General features: G+C 46.4%; 1 protein-coding gene across 2 annotated transcripts in view; it reads left to right on the top strand.

The window, feature by feature from the left end:
* LOC146202404 (E3 ubiquitin-protein ligase COP1-like) overlaps positions 1-17,187 on the top strand; it is a 49,720-nt gene that overhangs the window by 19,238 nt on the left and 13,295 nt on the right. For both annotated transcript variants that reach the window (XM_084588153.1, XM_084588152.1), the window contains exon 16: positions 4,168-4,285. In XM_084588153.1, the coding sequence (XP_084444279.1) occupies positions 4,168-4,285 (118 nt within the window). The remainder of the gene's footprint in view (positions 1-4,167; positions 4,286-17,187) is intronic.

The following is a 17,187-nucleotide window of genomic DNA, read 5'->3' as shown; positions in this document are numbered from 1 at the left end:
ACAGTTTGGCCCATAGCATGACATTTGCAGCATAGTATTATTGGTGTTGGCGGACATCAGAAAACAGGCGAATAATGTTAGTTAGGTATCTAGTTAACTATAAACTATAAACTATATTCGAATTGCCAACTTCTACATATTACAGATATGCACCTAGTTGCAATTAGAGAATTGTAGCCGCTCATTGATCGGGGCAGTACCAGTTTTAATAATCTCAAAGTTGCTGTTAGCCTTCATGCTGTGGCTTAACAAATTTGAGCCCTTTTTAGCGTAATTCGAACATTGCGCACCTGAGGAGCGGGCTCAGTGGCGTCCATCAATACGGGTCACTCTGTGGCGCTCATACCACGTGACTTTTCATGCCATGCCTCGGCTAGAGTTGTGAACAGCGGTGCACCTCAGTGCAGCCGGGGTGGAGATGGACATGTTGCACATGTGCCACGGAGTGATGCAGTTTGATTCTGGCGATGTGCTCTGAATGCCTACGTTAAGGGATACTGTAAAAAAAAATTACCTACACTCCTCTGGCTTACTTCCAGATTAAGTTCCACGTGATGTATGTACGTACGGCGATCCGCGTTTCTTTACATCAGCCAGTTATATTATATATATATTTTTTCAGGTATGTGCATATATCATGGAACTGATCGCGTAGAGATAAATTGCATCAGAATGGACAAAATTATGTGAGCCGCAGCACTGAGTGTAATTGATTTTTTTAAGTTGTTGAAACTGCTGTGGCCATTATTAATGGCCAGCTGGTAATCTGTGATTGTAACTGGCCACATATCTGTAGTAGCTTGAAAGTTCAAATCTTAGAATTTAGGTAACTAGCCACTTAGTTGATATTATTCACCTGATTTCTAATGCCCACCTGTACTGGTATTACTGTGCTGCGAATGTCATCTTATTGTATGAAAAAGCCCATTTTAAAAAATTATTGATGAGCCCTTCTCGGGACACCTGGTATATATGGCTGAAAGGAAGGAAGCCATATTTGTTCTCATTGGATGTTGAGTGCTAGTCTTTGTCCTGTTCATAGTCATTATGTTTGCTGATCTCAACTTGCACATTGAACTTGTTTTTCTATTCACTGAGGCATTTTTAAACTGCTTTGTTTTTGTGTGTTATTTTAGTGACTACTTGGGGTTTCAGCACGTGCAGTATTAGTACACAAAGAGATGGACATAAGACTGTGTTGTGCATTGTTTTGTGAAATGTGTAGGTTTTCATGACAGCGCGGCGCAGGCTCATCTGCTTGTGTTGGAATGGCACTGACTCCTGGTTTTGTTTTGTTCTTGTCTTTGTGCTTTCCTTTAGAGGAGGATGGATGCTCTAGGCTTGGTATCTATACTCAATACTGCTTTTGCAAGGCTTAATTCATGCACTTCTAGTCTGCATGTGCTCGAGAGCCAGATGCATTGTATGTGGTAGTACCGGATTGGTTCATTGAGAGCATGTTTGCATGGAAGATTAGGCTGCACATCATAAGGTCATGCTATTACTGGTGTTCTGTTTCCTTCAGGTGTCGGCACCTTTAGTGACATGCACGAAATGCAGACTTTCTGATATTGGTTGGTCTGCCAGATGTATGTATATATATTATTAACTGTGTACTTGCCCCTCAGTTGTTCTGTCATTCTGTCATTCCTTGTCTACTTTTTTATTGTGCACTTTGCGCACTTGTAACCAAGGATTTTGGCCCAAAGTATTCTGTGCTTGAGTGTTTCAGAGTATACAACTTGAATTTTAATTGCACATAATTGTCAGATAATAGAGAGTTTTAGTTTACCGCGATCCGCTACCATGATCCGCCACCGTGTGTTCCACTGTGCATGCCGAGATCCTCTTGATACCGATAGATGGCGCCACATACTGGATGTTGGCAGATAGACCTGCCGTGTCGAGACCAATCAGCTTGTGTGTCCCGCCCACACGCGGTTGAGTGCCGCAGGGGCGGATCGCGGATCACGGTATACTGAACTCTCTTGTAGTATATACGAACTTAAAGGAGCAGACACACCAAAACTCATCTTGTCGCTGTGGCTTATTGGTTACGGTGCTTGACTGCTGAACCCAAGGACGTGGGATCCCAGCAGTAGCTGTCATTTTTCAATGGAGGCGAAAAGTAAGGCACCTGTGTACTGTGCAGTGTCAGTGCACATTATAAAGAGCCTGAGGTAGTCTATATTTCCAGAGCCCTCCACTACGCATCCCTCACAGCTTGAGTTGCTTTGGTACGTTAAACCCCATAAACCAGCCAAACCGAACCAAAATTTCAGCTGAATTTTTTTTTTTTCTTTGCTCGCCTACGCCGGCTAAATTTATAATAGAAAATTTGCCCGTGCAGTTGTTTCAATGATCAAACAACAGCTGTGATGTTACAGACAAGTTGTGGTCATGTGACCCATAAAAAAAAAATTCTGTATAATCACTGTTTATTCTTTTTGTGATTTCAACTTTTGGGCTAGCTTATGTAAGAGTTGATGGGAATTAATATGAAGAAAGCAGCAACCATACTACAGTTTTTGTATGCTTGCGTCATTAGGCGGTTCAAATTGAAACGGAAACTGCATGAGAGAAATTAAATTATAAACTATTTACTCCTTTTTCAAGCAATTCACATAACTACATATTCATGTTTCTTAATATGCAGAACATCGGCAGAAAATGCAGCCACCAAAACTTGGCGTCTCTTACTCTTTTTAATTGCTTAATGGCTTTGGTTTGAAAAATTAGGTGCTCACATTTGCCAGTTAACTGCCCCTTGGGCTGCTACTCGAAGGTAATTTCTTGATGTAAAAGCAATAACCAAAGCCTTCACTGCTCACCTGGAAGCTCATAGGGGTGCAGTACTAGGGCATCAGAAAGATGAATAGTTGCTAGCAGTATGCTGTGCTGTTAATGTCTTGTAATAAATTATGAACCTGGCTGTATTTTTAACAGCTCCAGTGATGCTTGCTTTTTAGTTGTTAGTTGTATTTGACTTTGCAATATTGAACACTCTTGGTGGTTTGTATTGTCAGAGACCATTCTTGGATAATGCTTGTTGATATAAGTGTGAAGTAAAGGTGATTACTTACCTTGAACAAGATTCAAAAAGAAAAGCGAGGCACTGTCATGTTGTGTGCATTGCTATCATAATCAGCTACATTTTCTTGAGTACAAACAGGAAAGAACTGCTTTCTGAAAGTCCTGCATATCTGAAAACTTTGTCATAGAGAAATTGAACTTGATTTCAACTTTTTGCTGTTTTGCAAATTTTTATTGATTCTTTTCATCAGTCAAGGCTGAGTTACATGCACTCAGAAACTCACTTTAACGTGACGGCGGCAAGTGTCACACTAAGCCTTTGCACGAACAGAAAAGCATGTGCCACTTGCCTCGTCGCTCGGATCTACCGAAATAGAAAATTTCATTCTTCGCCTGGAGGTGCACGCGTGATCAGCCAATAGCATGAACGCTCGACTTACGTCACTGCCGTTCATTTCGCATGTTCTTTTTTTTATATATATAGTGTTGCATTGCGTGCATTGTTGCTTAAATTTTGTGCTTTGTACGAACAATGGCGAATGGCCAAGGATTCAGCAAATGTCTAATCGCAACCAAAAAAACAAAAGATCCCACGACTAATTGTTAGCACTAAGTTAACACATGTTCAACGCTTCAAATTCAAAACGGTGTGTTGTAAATGCATTTTATTTTGCGTGTTGCTGCAAAATACTTATATTCTTGCAATTGTTGTGACTGCTGCATTTGCACGTAGTTTTGCTTTGTACTATGCCAGCAACACAGGGCGTCGTCGCCGTTTCGTGTTGCCATCGGTTCCGCCCTGTTGCGAGCATGTATCTTCCCCATTAGGCAACGGAGGTAACAATGATTGCTTTTGCCGCATCATCGCATCACTCTCTTTTTCGCTTACATGTAGCTCAGTCTTCAAACATGGCTGATTGCACGTCAAGATTAACCTCTAATCAGGTACTGGAGAGGGCTACTGCACAAGTTGTCATCTTGTGGTATTCTCTTTGTGTGCTACTTGGTTACCGCTATTCTCTTGGCGTGCAACTGTGCACCATATAGATCTGCAACATATTGCTGCCCTTGCTGTACGTTTTATTCTCAAACTGCTTTGATATATTTCTTCCACTGTTTTTCTCTCTTTACAAGACCACTGTGTTTACTACTATGACCTGAGAAATACAAAAGAGCCACTGTGTGTGTTCAAGGGCCACAAGAAGGCTGTCTCTTATGTCAAGTTTCTCAACACAACAGAGCTGGTGTCTGCGTAAGTCTTTCTAAAATGCATGAGTGACAGTTTCTTACAGAGAACTTGACGTGGGAAAAGAATTCAAATCAGCAGTATCATTTTGCCTTCCTGCTAGCCTCATTGGTTCCAGCAATATTGTTTTTTTTTTTCTTTTAGGGAAAGGAACAACAGCTTGCCATGACATATTAAGCATTGAGAGCTGAACAAAATTGCATGACGAAATTGATCACCTCTAGGTTTGACTCTGCAATTTGATTTAATCCTCTTGTAGAAATGAATCGCCTGTTAGTTTCAATTCAGTAGCTCTCTACCGCAAACTTTTCTTATTTTGTCTTGCTTTAAATACTTAAAATTATACTAACCTAAGTGTTGCATTCTTTCCTCTAGAGTACAGTACTTGCCTCACTTGTCACAGTGGCACAGGTGGTTAGGATGCTCGACTGCTGTGCCCAAGGATGCGCGATCGAATCCCATCCACCTTTCGATGGAGGTAAAAAGCAAGGCGCCCGTGTGCTGTGCGATGTCAGCGCACGTTAAAAACCCTAGGTGGTTGAATCTCCGGGAGCCCTCCACTATGGCAGCTCTCATAGCTTGAGTCACTTTGGGACGTTAAACCCCATTAACCATAAACCAAACTAGAACTTGCTTTAATAAACTGATCAACCTTTGTTAACTCGACATCCTTGAAAAAAGGCAGTGAGCTGTCAGAAGTCACTGCTGGCCCCCCAGTGCTCATTGTTACTCACAGGCCTTGTGAAACTTACATGAACACCCATTAAGGCGAAAATTGTTAGGCTGTGTTAAGGTGTCAGTGTAGTGCAAAGATAGCCTGATAGTACTGTGGTGTCGTGTGCATACTGCCTGTGCCAGACGCACGATTCACTGCTGTGTACCAAAATGGGCACCTTTAGTGTGTTTGAAGCCAGAGGGAATGCAAAAAAAGAGAGCAATACAGTTATCTGTTTCAGTGGAAGAGAGAAAAAGATGGCGAAAAAAATAAAACTAGACTAACGCCATTTCTAAGTATGATCATGGGAGTTTGCTTCAGCGAAAGGCCATTCTTTCACCATTTTATGTAATATATGTATATACTTTCCAGCATGCTTGCACATCCTTTTTTTTTTGTGTGTGGAATCTTTTGTTAAGATGAACCTCTGATTAGACCAACACATTTTCATGGTCCCTTCAAGTTCCATATTAGAGGGGCTATACTGCAGTTGAAGTTTTGTTTGGTCTTTCATTTGTGATACTATATTGCTTTTCTGTGTCTTTTCATTTCCAAAGTAAACTGTGCAGCTTGTAACATTTGCTTCTTATTCTTGCTTTTGCTGTTTACTGCATACATCACTATTATATACTGATTCTGCATGAGGTCTGATTTAACACGACAGTGTTAAAGGCCCCATTCACCGGAATATGTGGGTTGGTAGCCTACACTGTCGCGTCATACCCTTAAGGCGGAGCTTAAGTGCTCCCATAATTCTTTAAAAAGTAGATAGATTGAGAGGAGGAGGAAACGCAGGGATGTTAACCAGGCAGGTTTCCAGTTGGCTACCCTGCACTAAAGAAAAGGGGTAAGGTGAAGAAGAGAAAAGAGACAAGGAGCACAGTCACAATATGTACCTCTCTCAAGCCCGTGGCTGTCAGGTAACGAAACAGTGCCTTGTGTGCCTTGAAGGCACTTGACGGTTGTGGTCACGGACCAAAGGTCTTATCCGCTGTGAAAGGGTGAGGATCAAGGTGGCTCATCGCACATTGCAACTTATATCTTTCACTCGCAAAAGCAGGGCATTTACACAGGAGTTGGTCAGCTGTCTCTTCTCAGCCATATTTTTCACAGGCAGGGCTGTCGGCCATTCCAACCTGGAAAGCATATTTGTCTGTGAAAGCAACATCTAGCCATAAACAGTATAGCAACATTGCTTCTCGACACGCTATCTTATGGGGAAGGCGAAGACGCAGTCCAGGGTCTAAATGCCCTGAGGCGATGGTTGAAAAACTCCCGTGTCCTACGTGTGATCTCCAGGGCCAGAGTGAAGTGCGCGTTCTGCACTAACTCTCGATATAGGGATTGTGACTGGAACTCCATCGTTGTGGGCAGAACGGGCAGCCTCATTTGCATGGGTCTTTCCATTAATACTGTAGTGTCCTGGCAACCACTGAAGTATAATTTCATGACCTTTCGATGTCGCTTCGTGGTACAGCTGGTGGATCTCTCCATTGAGTTGCTCATGTGACATGCGGAGTAGTGCAACTTGCAGGCCTTGAAGTGCTGCTTTAGAATCTGTGAATATGTTCCAGTCATGCGGAGGTTCTCGGCTAATGAATTTAATTGCAGCGCGTAGGGAAGCTAGTTCAGCACCAATGGAAGAAGATAGGTCGTCTCACCTTTATCAAGATGGACTCGGCCTGTAGACCTCGCGTAACTGGTTGAATTAACTGAGCTATCTGTGTAGACAGGTATGCGAAGTTGATGTTTAGAATGCAGATAATCTAACATTATTTAAGAGCAGGCAATGACCTATCGGCTTTCTTCGTAATTCCAGGAATGCAAATTTTTACCTGAGGTTCATGCAGACTCCATATTGGTGAGCACGGTCTTCCAGTAGAGGTGAACTGCAAAGGGAGATAGGCACAATGAGCTTCTATGACTTTGGTGGAAATTAATAGAAATAAATAAAGTAAAATAATAAACAGTGGGGATGGTTCAGAACAAGAAGAGTGGCTTTTGAAAATATTAAAAAATCTTCAGGGTTCTACTGTATACACTCTTATGCTTCCCTCACACAAAAGCAAATAGACCTTATAGAAAAGTGCTGCCATCTAGCGATCGGCGTGCGCGTTTCCGCCGTGTTTGAGGGCAGTTGAACCGAAGTATACCGAGAAGCGGCAAGTGAAATAGTATGGCCGCTGGGCTAATGCTTGTTGGTGCCGGTAATGCCGACATACTGTTGTGTCCCTTGCTGTACGCAAAACTAAAATAATGTTGACGGAGAAAAGAAACAGCAGGTTATATCCATTGAGTTTTGTTTTTCTGTCTTGTATCATTGTGTTAATCTGCTGTCCTATGGTTCTCGCACTGTAGGTGCTCTTTCATTCAACTGCCACCTAAATTGTAAAATGGTATATTATTTAGCCTGCTTTAAGATTTCAAATTCGTACTCGGTGCCAAGGCAGATGAAATAGATCGCCCACAGTGTGTTACATTTTTCTGTAGAAGTATTTCATGTAGCCTTTTCTTGTAAAATATCTGCAAAATTGTTGCTCTTGATTTTCTCGGCTTTTTGGGCAACTCATCTCAGAATTTACTGTTTGATGCATACAAGCTGTGTGGAGATTTTCTACATATTGTCACCAACACACGTGGCAAGCAGCACAACAACCGAGCTGGCCCTTTTTAATCAAGTGAAAACTCGAGAGAGACGAGGATGACGCTTAGCCACGTGCCAAGACATTCGGCCACTTGGTGGTGCCAGAAGATGGTCAGCGGTGTGGCATTGCCCCCCTTCCAAGGGGCATCGACCCGATGCCGCAAGTGTAGGGGAATAGTAGAAAAGCGGGGCAAGTTATACGGGAAAGTCTCTGGCTCTGGTTTGGACCCTGAATTGGTTTACCGATTTTAATATGGCTTCATTCTGGCAACGTGAACTATTTCAGATTTGGGCTGCCGAGAGGAGCGTACAGTGCCTTGTGGTAGCACCTCGTAGTTCACCGCGCTGAGGCGGCGGAGCACCTCGTAAGGTCCAAAGTATCGCCGCAGAAGCTTTTCAGAGCGCCCTCGCAACCGTATTGGGCTCCATATCCAGACTTGGTCGCCGGGCGTGTAAGTCACCTCTCGGTGTCGCAGGTTGTAGCGCTGGGCGTCGTGTACTTGTTGGTGCCGAATTCGCTGTCGGGCAAGCTGGCGTGCAGCTTCTGCGTCACGAATAAATTGGTCAGCCCCCACGACAGTGGAGGGAGCAGAATCTGGAAGAAGCATGGCATCCAGCATAGTCAAGGGTTCGCGTCCATAAACCAAATGAAATGGAGTGAAACGTGTTGTTTCTTGGAGTGCAGTGTTGTATGCGAACGTGATGTACGGCAGAATTCGGTCCCAGTTCCCATGATCGTCATCTACATACATAGAAATCATGTCTGCAATTGTCTTGTTAAGCCGCTCAGTCAGTCCATTAGTTTGAGGATGATAGGCTGTTGTCTTGCGGTGGGTGGTGCCACTGAGTCGAAGTACCTCACTCGTGAGTGCCGACGTAAACGAGGTTCCTCTGTCAGTTAAGACGACTGTTGGTGCACCATGACGGAGTACAATGTTGTGAATGAAGAAATGCGCAACTTCATCTGCGGTACTACGGGGAATGGCCTTGGTCTCACAGTAGTGGCTAAGGTAGTCAGTGGCAACCGCTATATACCTGTTACCCATGGAGGACTTCGGAAATGGGCCGAGTAAGTCCATGCCGACCTGTTGAAATGGGAATTTCGGGGGATCGATAGGCTGTAAGAGCCCAGCTGGTTTAATGGGGGGTGTTTTCCACCGCTGGCACTCACGGCTGGTACGGACGTAGCGGTGCACAACGGCAGCTAGCCTGGGCCAGTAGTACTTTCGGTGTATCCGTGCCAATGTGCGAGAAAACTCGAGATGGCCGGAAGAAAGGTCATCGTGGCACGCACGAAGAACTTTGTCATGTAGCATTGTGGGTACTACAAGTAGATAAGCAGTTTCTGTTGGACCGTAGTTCTTCTTGTAGAGCACACCATCGCGCAGGCAAAATGACGACAGTCCGCGCCTGAAGAGCTGAGGAGGAGATGACACGGTTCCTTCGAGGTATTCAATGAGGGGCAAAAGTTCAGAGTCAGCCCGCTGCTTTCGGGATAAGGTGGACGTCGCGATAACACCGAGGAAAACGGAATCGTCGTGGGAGCCGTCCGCGTGGCAGGGAGTAGGGGCGCGGGACAGACAGTCAGCATCACTGTGTTTCTTACCGGACTTGTGCACAATTGTAAGGTCAAATTCTTGTAACCGAAGGCTCCATCGAGCAAGCCGACCTGATGGATCTTTCAGGTTTGCCAGCCAACACAGAGAGTGATGGTCGCTCATGACACGAAACGGACGACCGTACAGGTGCGGACGAAATTTCATGACTGCCCACACAATAGCAAGGCACTCCTTTTCGGTAGTTGAATAATTAACTTCGGAACGGGACAAAGTGCGACTGGCGTAAGCAATGACATGTTCTGCACTGTCCTGCCACTGAACAAGGACCGCACCGAGGCCAACGTTACTGGCATCCGTGTGCAGTTCCGTGTCGGCCTCTTCGTCGAAGTGGCCAAGTATTGGCGTACATTGGAGACGGGACTTGAGTTCCGTGAAAGCGTTTTCCTGGTCGGGGCCCCAAAAGAACGGCTCGGCGTCTTTTGTCAGGCGAGTCAGAGGCTCAGCGATCTTGGAAAAATTGTTAACAAAGCGACGATAGTATGCGCAGAGGCCGAGAAATCGACGCAAGCTTCGTTTATCCGCTGGTTTGGGGAATGAAGAGACAGCGGCCGTCTTCTCTGGGTCTGGGCTAACACCTCGAGCGCTGACAATGTGGCCGAGAAATTTCAGCTCGTTAAAAGCAAAGTGGCATTTTTCGGGTTTTAGAGAGAGACCGGCAGATCGGATGGCCTCTAAGACAGCGCGCAAACGTTTCAGGTGCTCGTCGAACGTGTCCGAGAAAATCACAACGTCGTCGAGATATACGAGGCATGACTGCCACTTCACACCAGAGAGTACAGTGTCCATCATTTGCTGGAATGTGGCAGGGGCCGAACACAGACCAAACGGGAGCACTTTAAATTCATACAAACCGTCCGGCGTAATAAAAGCGGTCTTCTCACGGTCTCGCTCGTCAACCTCTATTTGCCAATATCCACTGCGGAGGTCAAGGGATGAAAAGTAAGTGGCATGGCGAAGGCGATTCGAGGGAATCGTCTATGCGTGGCAGGGGGTACACATCCTTTTTCGTGACGTTGTTGAGGCGTCTGTAATCCACGCAAAACCTCAAGGTTCCATCTTTCTTTGCGACGAGGACAACAGGCGAAGACCAGGGGCTCGTCGATGGTTGGATAACATCGTCCTGGAGCATTTCTGTTACTTGGTGACGGGACCATATTCTTTTGAAGACACCCGGTAAGGACGCTGACATAGTGGACGTTGGTCATCGGCAACTATAATTCGGTGCTTCGTTAGTGGCGTCTGTCGGACCCTGGAGGTTGATGCAAAACAGTCGCGGAACGAATTGGCAAGATTCTCTATGCAGCGTTTCTCACTGGGCAAGAGGTGCGGGTTCACATCAGTCTGAATGGCTGTAGGCGTCGCATTGTCGAGGTCTGACGTGTTGGACAAAGTGTACTGGCCTGTACATTCTCCAAGTTCTTCAAAATAAGCGACCGTCGTGTTCGCCGTCAAATGTTGGGGTTCACATGTGAAGTTTGTCACTAGCACTTTGGCTTGGCCACGGATCAGTTCGACAAGGCCCCGGGCTACACAAACTTGTCGAGTTAGAAGCAGTGACATGTTAGCTTCAGCAATGCCACGCGTGCCGGTGCTGTGACCACATTCGACTGTGACGAACTTGCTCGCATGCGGAGGGATCGTTATGTGGTCGTCACGAACGCGCAACATCGTTTTCCGGAAGTCCGTGTTGCTATCAACGGCTCGCTTGGTTGAAAACGATACCATGAGCTGCTCCCGAAGGTCTATAACAGCACCATACTCTTGAAGAAAATCCATGCCGAGAATCAGATCTTTGCAGCACTCTTGTAATACAGCAAATGTGCCAGTAAAAGTAAAACCACAGATCTCTATGCGGCAAGTGCACATGCCAATCGACGTTATTACATGACCACCAGCGGTACGCATCATTGGCCCAGACCAAGGCGTCAGAACCTTACGGAGTGTCGTGGCTAGCTGGCTGCTCATGACGGAGAAATCGGCGCCGGTATCCACAAGTGCGGTCACATCACAACTGTCGGCGGTTAGAAAAATTTCCCCGGAAACAATGCGTTCGCAGCACGTCGGTAAGTTCATTGGATCGGGTCGTCGCCGCTCGGGCCGTCGCGTCAAATCGTCGGGTGGAGGCTGTTGAATCTGAAACGTAGCGGAGGCCCCACCCCCGGAGGTCGTCGTGTTTAGTTTTCCCGGTGAAGGGACGTGCCTCTGAATTGCCCAGAGGAAGAGTACCAACTGGGCGAAGCAAAACGCTTCGGAGATGTCGATCGTGACCGCCGTTGTGGTGACGTTGGCTGCATCTCGTTAGCAGCCAGGTACTCCTCAATCTCCTGTGGTCTTTCGCCATAGCGGGGTCGAGGCACGTTTGGTGGAAATCCTCTCAAGCCTATTCTCCAGTATGGGCAATTGCGAAGAATGTGACCAGGTTCGCCGCAGTGATAACAGAGCGGCCGTCTGTTGGGCGTGCGCCACAAGTGCGCCTTGCCGATAGTGGGACGCTGGTATTGCTGCGGCTCGATGGGGTGCAGATCTTGTTGCTGCTCGACGGGGCCCATGTAGCGAGGCGGTGGTCCGACAACGGGACGGGATGGATCTGGCCCGGGAGCAGGTCAATGTAAGACATCACTATAAGTCATGATGCATCGCTCCAGTTGTGGTGCTGGTGGTGGTGGTGGCTGCACCGCTCGCCGAATTTCATCACGGATGACGTCCACGGTAGAATAATTCTTTGCAGAGGGAGCATTCAAGTGGAGTTTTTGCAGCTCTTCGCGGACAATGCTCCTCACAAGCTCCCGCAATGCCTCGTCCCTGGCTGCTGGCACGGACGCGCAGCGGGGTGTGGCCGCTACGCTTGCCTGGCGGCCGTATTGCGTACTCCGTTCCTGCAGGGAACGTTCCATGCTGGTAGCTTCTCTCGCGAAATCTGCGACAGTTCTTGGGGGTTCGCGCATGAGGCCAGCGAACAACTGCTCCTTCACCCCGCGCATGAGGTGCCGTACCTTCGTTGCCTCAGGCACGGTAGGGTCGGCCCGATTGAAAAGTCGCGTCATGTCCTCGACAAACATGGCCACACTCTCATTTGACTGTTGAGACCTTGAACGAATTGCAATCTCTGCATTTTCTTTGCGCGCACTCGAACTGAATGTTGTAAGTAACTCACGGCGAAAGGCTGCCCAGTTGACAAAGGACAACCACGTCTTGGTCGAGTCTTGCAGTGCGAAGTACACATTCATTAGCTTCCGCTCGTCGTCCCATTGGTTAAATGCAGCCACACGGTCAAAACTGGCCAACCAGTCTTCCGCATCCTCTAACCGGTCACCATGAAATGATGGAGGTGATCGCGGTGCGAGAAAGACGAACGGTGGGGCGTTGCTGGAAGGCTGACTTGTCTGGCTGCTCGTCGTGGATGTCATGGTTCGTAGCGGGGTGGTCAGTGGTTCAAACTCAGGTTGTAGGCCTCGCAGGCGACGGCTGGCTTTATGGACAGGAGTCGCGCCCACGCGTTAATGAGCAGCGTCACTGACGTCTTCGGGGGCAACGTACATGGGATCTTATCCTGCACAATCCACCAAATGTCACCAACACACGTAGCAAGCAGCACAACAACCGAGCTGGCCCTTTTTAATCAAGCGAAAACTCGAGAGAGACGAGGATGACGCTTAGCCACGTGCCAAGACATTCGGCCACTTGGTGGCGCCAGAAGATGGTCAGCGGTGTGGCAATATGTATATGCCCAGGTATGCAGACAGAAAACATTGCAGCCCTTCAAAGGCGCCAGGCTGCTCTCTTTTAATTCAAATTCTATGTTGCATTGCTCGAAGACGCGTTCACGTTTGACATGGTGTCAGGGTATAAAGCAGATCTTTACGATGTGACTACACAGGCTACGGTATCGATTTTCACGAATTGGAGCTACGGTTATGACGACGACAGGATCGAGCTATCTGAGGAGGATCATCACATGCGGAATCATGTCGTTAACCTGTTGCAGCACGTCATTAACCTGTTATGTTTGGTTACCAAATTCATGTTGTTGGGAGTTGTTGTTTGCTTGTTTACATGCTAACGAGATACATCTGCCACTAAAGGTCCAGAGTGAGCGTTGGAACAGTAGTGCATGCGCTCGGTTGTTAATAATATTCAGGTCCATCATAGCACAGTGTTTATTAGGCACGGCTCCTATATTAAAAAGCAAAATCAAGCTGCTTCGTATACGCGTATTCACACAACATACTATGGAGTGCCAATGATAGAGGTTGAGCACCGGGTCCGCCTCCTGTGGCATCTGACACAGTGTAATCACATCGCAGACATGTTTTATACCTGGAAGCAATATCAAAGTTATTCATGGGCACGTATTTGAGCAGTGTATTAAGGAATCCGCCGGAGCAGAGAGGGAAACTAGAAGCGGCAACATGGGTTTTGCCCTCTGCAGCCACGTAATGTGTTGCCGTTCAGTACCACTTTACAAAGTAAAATGGGAATGTAGGCAGCCTGTACAAGCCCATCGTCCATTCTTCCGTCGTTTTTTGCTCTGAATGAGGGCAAATAGCACGAAAAGCAAAGCACTAAACAAACATACGGGAGAAAAGTTAGCGCAAAGCAGGTGAACACAAGACAGGAGATGGGACAACGTGCTACTGGCAACTGATTCTTTTATTAAAATACACACATAATATAATAGGGACATCGTCACGCCACCAGCTAGCGTGCACGTCAGAAAGCAATGTATAATTATCTCATAAAATCCATGTTTAACGTAGGGTGACCTAAAACTAATAACACCGATGACTGTTTAAAAACAAAATGGCACGTGGTGTAAAGGGCAAAAGTAACATGTTGGAGTGAATAAGAAAAGAGCGGAACTTTAAGGCATATAAACAAACCCCGAAACCCTGAAAAAAAAACAACAAAAAGCACGTAACATCCTAAACCTTCTTCAATGCTTCATGCACTATGCACCTTGTGACACCGTAAAACAGGCAAACAAAACTTCTGTGATGATTGGGACCCAGTGATATGTTTGAAGGATTGTGAAGGAAAAATAACAGATAAAAAGCACATGAAAACATAAAAACCAGAACCAAACACATGTGCCAGCGGAATACATTCACCAATGGTTTCGTCCACTGTATACACACAATATGGTAGTACAACTCCTCGTACACTTGTTTTTTGTTCAGCCAAATTTTTCCAAAAAAACTTCCCTCACTCTTATGCAGGGAAACCGAAGCATCGCTTACACAATTTTGGCCCTGTTTTCTCATCCAAAAAGCTTCTTTCAGTTCACGGGCAACACATTCGTGGCTTCGGTCTAAAACCAAGCCCGTTATACTAAGTGGCACGGGCAGAGGCTCTTTATTTTTCTTTCCTTTTCACGCCTCAGCATAATATATGTCCTTTCTAGAATGGGTTTGCAGTGGCGTAGATCACAGTCCTTGCAATACAGTGGCAGATTAGACCCCGTTCCAGTGTTAATTGAGCGTTCATGCTCCCTTGACCTTTCATTTAAACAGCGCCCTGTTTGCCCAACGTACATGTTACCACAAGTGAGAGGAACCTGATAAATAATCCATTTATTACTCTCTGTGTACCAATGCCCATGCTTTGTTCCCCATGTTTTGTCTTTCCGTTGTTCTGTGTTTATATGAGGACAACGCGGCCAGTTTACAGGGGGCAGAGAAAACTACTGGCACCTTAAACTTTGAAGCTACTTTTTTCAGGTTATGGGCTACTCGATGGTTATAGCGAATAACCACTGGCCTATTTATTTCAGCTTCAGGATTGGACTGCTTATTTTTCTCTCCTTTTACGCTTTGAAGAAGCAACTCCACTACTCCTGTCATGACTGACTAAGGGAAGCCTGCATTTTGAAGACTAGCTATCTGTTGCTAGTGCGTAGCTAGTAGCTGCGCGCTAGCAACAAACGTAGCTAGTGTGATGGTGGCAGCCGCAGCAGCGAGGTCGACTTTCAACATGGTGTCGCGTGGCATGGTTCACTGAAGGTTCGATAGATGGCAGCAATTTTGCATAAGGTCTATTAATCAGACTCGGTCACCTCTGTATCTGTGTGGAGCAGGCCAATGCTCAAGCCCTTGAACTGGCTGTAGCAAGTCTGGCCGAAGTGTGCACCAAGTTTGCATTATCTCTTCCCACTCTTCAGTTCTTAAAACAAATGGCTTAGCGCTGGGGTCACCATGTTGCAATAGTGGAAACGAATGGCAGAGTGCAAGCATGACATCACCATGCAGCTGCCACCACTTGTACAGGCGGAACATGCCTAGCAGCCATTTTTGCTGTTAGCTGCACTGTCTGATTTTCACAAACGGACTTTACTACAGTGACTGCTGCTTGTCCGGTCCAAAAATTTGACTGCGTAATAACACAGAATGTTGTCTACGTTTCACCACCATACCTACATGTGTATGTGTAGCATTGGCTTGGGCTTTCTCTACAAGCTGTAGCAAAGACGATATTCTGGTAGGTTCACTGTGCTGTATATGCAGAGGTCACCATATTTATGCATGTGAATTATGTGATCAGGTTTCTGGTGCATTATAATTATATGCAACCCTAAATCAGTTGACTCGCACTAGGCTTAATGGTCCGATTAGTTGTAATTACATTGACAAAAGTTACATCCTAAAAATACGCAAACCTGAGGACTTCGATCGGTACTGTTTCTTGATGCCTAGTTTTTTTAAGTGACAGAGAAAAGCCAGTGGTTTGAAATGCATGCCAAAATTTTACTGGACCGCTTGGGGTCACTTTTTGTTGCAGCACCTGACCCACATACCACGGGTTCGGGTGAGAGCAAGCTGAGGGCACAGCCAGCATGCACTGCACTCCTGTGCTTCCGCTACGAAGGAAGCAAAAGCACAAGCTAAAGGCATATGAGTTCATTATGCGGAAAGCTGCGTTACAAACACTTCACTAGCTCCCAGACCTCACTAAACCCATAGCCCTGCTGCAGCACTCGAAAGTGGGGCCGCAGTGCCACATTCCTGATGCAAAGGCCTCGCTTCAAAACGACATCTCAGTACGTCACCAGGAGGTGGCAAAGTGGCGATGCAAGACCAACACGGACTGAACGGAAGGGAGGGTGATTCAAAGCAGTTCTCGGAAGTGCTCCCTTCGGAGGGGGCCAGCAGTTTGACTGCCGTCCCCTCTTCTAGCAGTGACCCCACGGGGGGTCTTTAGCTAGCAAAACAGCAGTGGTGGCAGCGTGTCCCACGTTGCTCCGGGAACGCGATCCCCCCCACCTGTTGGTGGCTCATGTATATGACATTAAGAACTGCACCATGCAAGTCCGCAATGCCATGAGACAGCCGTGTTTGTCATAAGTGGGCTCGAACGTTCACATTTTGAAATGCCTGCGACAGCCAAGGTTAGTTATTGAATTGCTGGAGCGTGGCACTGCCCAATTTGAGAGAAGTTAGTTTAGAGGAATTTAGCACAATTTTTTCTATTTTTACAAGAATAGTGCAGCTTTTCTTGTTTTGCACATTTGATGCAAGGGTAGCATTACTGGGTTATGCAGTGAGAAGACACATGTAAAGCAAATGGGTATTCAAGCTTATAATGTTTCACCTAGGTTGTCGTAATAAGTACCGCTGGGTTTTCACATCTTCACCATTCTGCCTCAGTTTCTGCAGCATGCTGGATTCTGTTGAGCTCGACCGTTGTGTTGGTGATCTCATGCCGGTCGCTGAGATTGCATGTCTACAGGGCCTGGTATCTTCCTGACCTCTCTGGCAGAGCCACTAGACGTTTTTGTTACTCACGTGACTAATATTGATTTTAGTATGGCATGGCATGCCAAACATGTCTAGCATGTTGTGGCATGCTAGATACTAATCCTTTGATTCGTCATGTGATGTGATGCTGGCTCCTCTTGCTGCGTGATATGCTCGCGTTAGCCCTTACCAGCTTCTTC

Source organism: Amblyomma maculatum, chromosome 1 (assembly GCF_055883805.1).
Source record: "Amblyomma maculatum isolate TAMU_Amacu chromosome 1, ASM5588380v1, whole genome shotgun sequence".
Lineage (NCBI taxonomy): Eukaryota > Metazoa > Arthropoda > Arachnida > Ixodida > Ixodidae > Amblyomma > Amblyomma maculatum.
Note: the sequence above shows the minus strand (reverse complement) of the source record. Positions and strands in the feature narration are given on the sequence as shown.